The sequence below is a fragment of the Orycteropus afer genome, unplaced genomic scaffold (genome assembly GCF_000298275.1).
Source record: "Orycteropus afer afer isolate SDZICR_OR568_19922 unplaced genomic scaffold, OryAfe1.0 scaffold00294, whole genome shotgun sequence".
In the NCBI taxonomy this organism is placed as follows: Eukaryota; Metazoa; Chordata; class Mammalia; order Tubulidentata; family Orycteropodidae; genus Orycteropus; species Orycteropus afer.
The window spans coordinates 1840060-1845247 of record NW_006921881.1 but is presented as its reverse complement, the minus strand read 5'-3'; the positions used below and the strand labels follow the sequence as shown (position 1 = coordinate 1845247).

The window sequence follows — 5188 nt, the reverse complement described above, 5'->3', positions numbered from 1 at the left end:
GAGCAGCTGGTGGGTTTGAAGCCCCAACCTTCTGGTTAACAGCCAAATACTTTACCACTATGCTATCAGACTTCCTTGGGGGAAATTTAGGAATTTAGGAGTTTTATTATCTGGCAGAGAAGGTGTTGCAGTGGAATAGGAATCTAACCTGTAAGAGGGAATGAGAATAGGATTTGGGGTCTACCATTTTGGGGAGATAAGGAAAGAAGAGGTAATGATGAAAGTCTGCTACATTGGGGTAATGGAGGAGTAGAGCGTCTCTGCAGGGAGGAAGGAAGGAAACCGAGTTAACACCATGACTGGATCCCTGGACTTCTCCCACTTGGTGGATGATATGCCATATATGTGTACCCACATGTTCACATATGCAAAAGCTGACTTATGGACTCTCGGGTATCTCTTCCTGGGGGAGAAAAACTTCAGGGTCAGCTAGCTGGGGCCCCAGAGGTTTCAGATGGGCCAGGATGTCCCGGATGGAGCGACAGGGGATCTTTCCAGAGACGCTGGGACCACAGGGCTTAGCACCAGCTGAGGGGTCAGGTTGGTGAGAGCCAGCAGGACCCCCACTCAATGATGAGGAGGAGACAGAAATGCAAGGGCTACCAGAAGAGCTAGACTTGCTGCCACAGGGCTTAAGAATGATTGTGCCACTGGATTGGGAGCTGGAACTGCTGCTTAGGGAGCCAGTGCCTGGTGGGGAGCAAGGCCCCTGAGAAACACTGCCACAGGGATGGAAGGATGAACTGGAACTGCTGGAACTGCTAGAACTACTGTGGACTCCAGAACTGGAGAGGGAGCAGGGCCCCTTGGAGCCTGTGGAACCAGCCCTACAAGGCTGGACCCCACCAGAGCCCACGGGCTGGAACACAATGGCTGCAGAATCTCCAGATTGGTAGATGCTGGAACTAGAAGAGCTTTGGCTGGGGATTATAGGATTGCTAGAAAAGTATTTGCCCTCAGAGATGGGGGGCCCAGCTGCAAAGGAGGGGACTCCTGGGGAGCCTTTGACAGGGTTCTCTTTGGTGAAGTACCCCACGGGGTAGATCTTTCCCCCACTGTAGGTCATGCCAGGAACCAGATAGCTGTTAGAGGAGCCACCTACTACCTCATAACCACCATAGGATTTATCGACCACAGAGGTGATAGGGGGGCAGGGCTTTCCTGAAAGGCCACCATTGTTGCAGGGGACACCTTGAACCAGTCCAGGGCCACCAGGGCCACCAGAGCCATGCTGCTCCACCACCACCACCACTGGCCTCTGACCCCCTGACACGGTGTGGGAGCCAGAGGTATAGGAGCCAGAGTGTGAGACAATGGGGCCTCCACTGCAGGGAGAGTCTGGAACATCTGAACTACAGGGGTGCACATTAGAGCTGACACTTTGGCCACCACTGCTGGACATCCAAGAGGTTTTGGAAACAGACGAGCTTAAGCTTCCTCCAGTCAGGGAAGGTCTTATTACCACATGGGAAGAACCATCGCTGAGGACTGAAGCTGAGCTAGACCCTGATTGGGAGCTGATGCTTCCAGCCTGGGGGATGTTGGATGGATTTTGTAGAGCAGAGGCAGATCCGGAGGAATAGCTGATGTGGGAATACCCTGTTCCTGGTTTAAATACTGAAGATCCTGAAGGACCACCCTGGGAGACGCTGTATCCACTGGACCCACTGCTGAAGACACTGGAAGCACTAGAACCACTGCTGGAGCCGCCACTGGATCCACCATTGGGGACGCCATTGGAACTGGAAACAGAACTGCTAGAGCCGCTGGAGCCACCCTTCCCAGCGAAGCAGGGATCATTGAGAGAGATGATACGCCTGGGGTCCTTGCAAGGGTCTGAGAAGGTCCCGATGCTCTTAGCCAAGGTCCCTGGGGAGAGAAGTAGTGATTAGTAAGGACCAGAGAGGGTAGCTCTCTCCCTCAAGCCTCAGCCCACTCCAGTCATCTGCCATTCTGACTTCTCCCAGGAGGAGCTCAGGGAGGGCTTGGAGTGGAAAAGGGAAGTACTGACTGTTGAGTCTCTGAAGGCTGTTCAGATGGCAGAATAAAGACAGTTACATGTATTTGGGGAGGCAGAGAGGCCAAAGATCCACCACAAAAAAAGAAAAAGGAACTCAGAAGTGAGAAGCCTCAAAGAAGTAAGCTGAAGACAAGAGGGAATGGAGAAATGGCAAGAACCAACAGATCTAAAAGAAAGAACCCCAAATACACAGAATGGGGGGAGACCAAAATTCTGAGAGGTGGGGGCATAGAACCTGAGGAAATAAATTCTGGAGGAAGCTGTGGTCCAAATGGAAGTAGAAGGCGAAAGACAAAATGGGTGTGTGGGGTGGTAGAGGAGACTAAGAAGGGAAGGAAAAATATTAAAGAAATGCAGAGAAAAGAGAAATCAAGTGGCAAAGGGGATGAAATAAGGGACAGAATACCCAAGGACTAAGATTCAGTCACCTTCCTATGAGAGTCCTGGCCTGGGTGACAAGTGGAAATCCCATTTACTGTATCAGCACTGTCCATGCCAGTAAAGTTGGGTGGGGGCCAGGACATGGGGGCACCCACTTGTTACTTCAGAACCTGCTGGTACCAGTGCAACAGGACACCGCACCCAGAGACACCCCTCTGCTTGCTGGCCCAGCCCAGGGACACCAGGAGGCAACTCTTCTCTAAGGCTGGTGACCATTCTCAGCCATCAGACACATACACCTACCTGCCTGTCCCCCACCCAGGCCCACATCTGACTTCTGACTTTTTTGTCTTGGGAATGGGGAACCACTGATTGCCTTAACTGACTCTTTGCTCTCACCAACACTCAGGCTCCCACCAACCACCATCCTTCCTCAGGCCCCAAGTGGCATGGACAGAGCTACATGCTAGCTGTGGCATTGGGCAAATGACTAAACCTCTCTGAGCTTCAGTTTATATATCCCGAGAGGCTGGCCTGTCCATTCTTCCTCACAGCATTACTGTGAGGACTGTGAGAAAATCTACATGGAAGATGTTTTGAAAAATATAAAACATTTTGCATTATGATTTATAATTGCCACTCATCCTGGAATCCCCACCAGCAACCAGATCTTCATAATGAGTGATGCCCACACTCTCTCCTCAGAAAAATGAATTATCTGCATACCTCTCCTTGCCAAATCCCTACTCTGCCCACAATCCCATTCATTCCACTGCACTAATTCAATAAGCATTTCTTCTCTCCTCCCCTGTGCCCCCATAAACACACCACAGGCCCTGCTCTCCACCCATCCAGACCACAGGGAAGGTCACAGAAACTCCTCAAGGGCACAGGCCCTGGAGCCACCCAGCCTGGGTTTGGATCCCAGCTTCCTGCTTCCAGACTTTGTGATCTTCAGCCAGTACCCTAACCTCTTCTAGCCTCATTGTTCCCATTTGTAAAATGGGAATAATAAATCTTCTTTCACCACTGTAATGACCAGAAGTGCTAATGCATTTAAAGTGCTTAGTGTCTGGCACAAAAAGGAAAGGGGGGGGGGGTGTTCTATAAATGGTAGCAATTATTATCACTGCTAAATATCCAATCCTGCTCTTCCAGCCCTCTAATAACAATAATAATAACAAAAACAACACAACAACAGTTATATAATCCTTTAGAATTCCCAAAGGATGGGTCACTTACATTATCTGAGACACAGAGAGGCTGTGGCTTGGTATTATTAATGGCCTGTTTTAGAGTTTTGGAAAAGGAGGCTCTGCAAGTTTATGTAACTCTCCTTAGGTGACAAGGCAGTGAGGAACAGCTCAGGACTCACAATATCAGATGGCAGAGTGCCTGCCTTCCCTCTCATAATTGTGTCCTCCTCAGGATACTTCCTGCATGAACAGTGACCTCTCCCAGGCACTGGATCCCCTTAGACTTCCTGACTGGTGTGCCCGTCCCAACTGTCCTTCCCACTCCCCTTGCTCCCAGAGCCCCAGCCTCCTACCTGGCAGGAGAAGAGCAGCCAGCAGCAAAGCCATCATTCCGTGCCCTCCCACACGCCCTGTCCGGGATGCCCGTGAGAAGGCCATCTCGGACCCTGCAGCTGACTGACAGCAGCTCGTGGACACGCGGTCCTTTATGCCAGGGCTGGACATTCTCCAGGCAGGAGTCACTATGGGCAGGGGAGAAGAGGAGGAGGGACGGGTGCCTGGGGGAACTTGGCGTGGCAGGGAGGAGCCCAAGTAATCAGTGGGGAGCATCTGTCAAGTCAGCAGCAGCGGTGACTGGAGTGTTGGGTACCCATGACCACGGGGCCAAGCAACTCCTGCCACCTGACCGGCCTGCCCCTGGCTCCTCATTTATGTGTTGCCCAACATGGAAACTGCCCCAACAGCTGCCCACTCTCAGACAGCCACTCTCACCACGGGAGCCAATCACCTGGCTGCTTCATTCTCCTCCCTCCTGGTGTTTGCCTGTCCCCTGATCTCCATCCTCCCCTATTCCCAATTCCCTGTCTTCCCTCTACTCACAGACATGGACATCTCAGCTTTCCCTCCCGGATCCAGCCCAGCCTACCCACCCCACTGGGATTGCCACCACAGCGGTTGATTCTACCCTTTTCCTTGAGATCCTGTCACTCAGCCTCAACTTTCCTCCTCCAAACATAAAGATCCAACCCCCTTCCCCCTGCCCCAGGTTTCTGCCTCTTATCACTGCCCAGTACCAAGGCTGCCACACACCTTTTCCATCCATCAATGAATGAACCTTTTTCCTCTTTAAAACTAGGCATCCACATTCCAAAAACCCACTCCCTCACCTCTCCTTTCTGGGGGACTCCCGGGATTGCTTGAGACGGGGGGGGGGGTTGGGTGCAGGGCCTCACCCTATGGGGAGGCCTGGTCAGGGGCCCCTGTCATAGCTGGGCCTCAGTTACTCACAGGCCACTCACAACCCCTCCCCCACAGCCAATGACCCTGAGCAAGAGGCTAATAAGGCTAAATTGGGAAGGTGGTGGCCCTACAGGCAATTAGCTTGCTCCCTGGCCTGGATGAGTGAACAGGAAGCAGCCAGCTCACATTTAGGTAGCACAAGGGAGGGCCAGGTAGCTCCTGGGTTCCTAAAGGGTAAAGGACCAGGATCAGGAAAGCCAAGATTGGAGGCCTGGAATCTGGGACCTACAAAGAGAATGTTGGTTTCTCCTCTATTTCATTCCCCTCCCTCTTGCTTCGGTCCTGGCTACAC

At 52.2% G+C, this 5188-nt stretch overlaps 1 protein-coding gene across 1 annotated transcript; it reads right to left on the bottom strand.

Annotated features, from left to right (window-relative positions):
- Positions 1–379: 379 nt before the first annotated feature.
- Positions 380–4035, bottom strand: LOC103205961 (corneodesmosin). Its single transcript, XM_007951384.1, has 3 exons — positions 3951–4035; positions 1506–1869; positions 380–1454 (listed from the first exon to the last, which is right to left on the bottom strand). Exons 1-3 carry the CDS (start codon positions 4033–4035, stop codon positions 380–382), a joined length of 1524 nt encoding a protein of 507 aa, XP_007949575.1.
- Between the last annotated feature and the right edge of the window lie 1153 nt (positions 4036–5188).

Bases quoted from the DNA above. Each gene is read 5' to 3' on its own strand.
- LOC103205961 (XM_007951384.1), bottom strand. From the start codon at position 4,035: ATGGCCTTCTCACGGGCATCCCGGACAGGGCGTGTGGGAGGGCACGGA. The intron at 1,870-3,950 runs GTAGGAGGCTGG...TTCTCTCCCCAG, and splicing joins GGCTGCTCTTCTCCTGCCAG to GGACCTTGGCTAAGAGCATC. The intron at 1,455-1,505 runs GTCTAGCTCAGC...TGTGGTAATAAG, and splicing joins AGCATCAGCTCCCAATCAGG to ACCTTCCCTGACTGGAGGAA.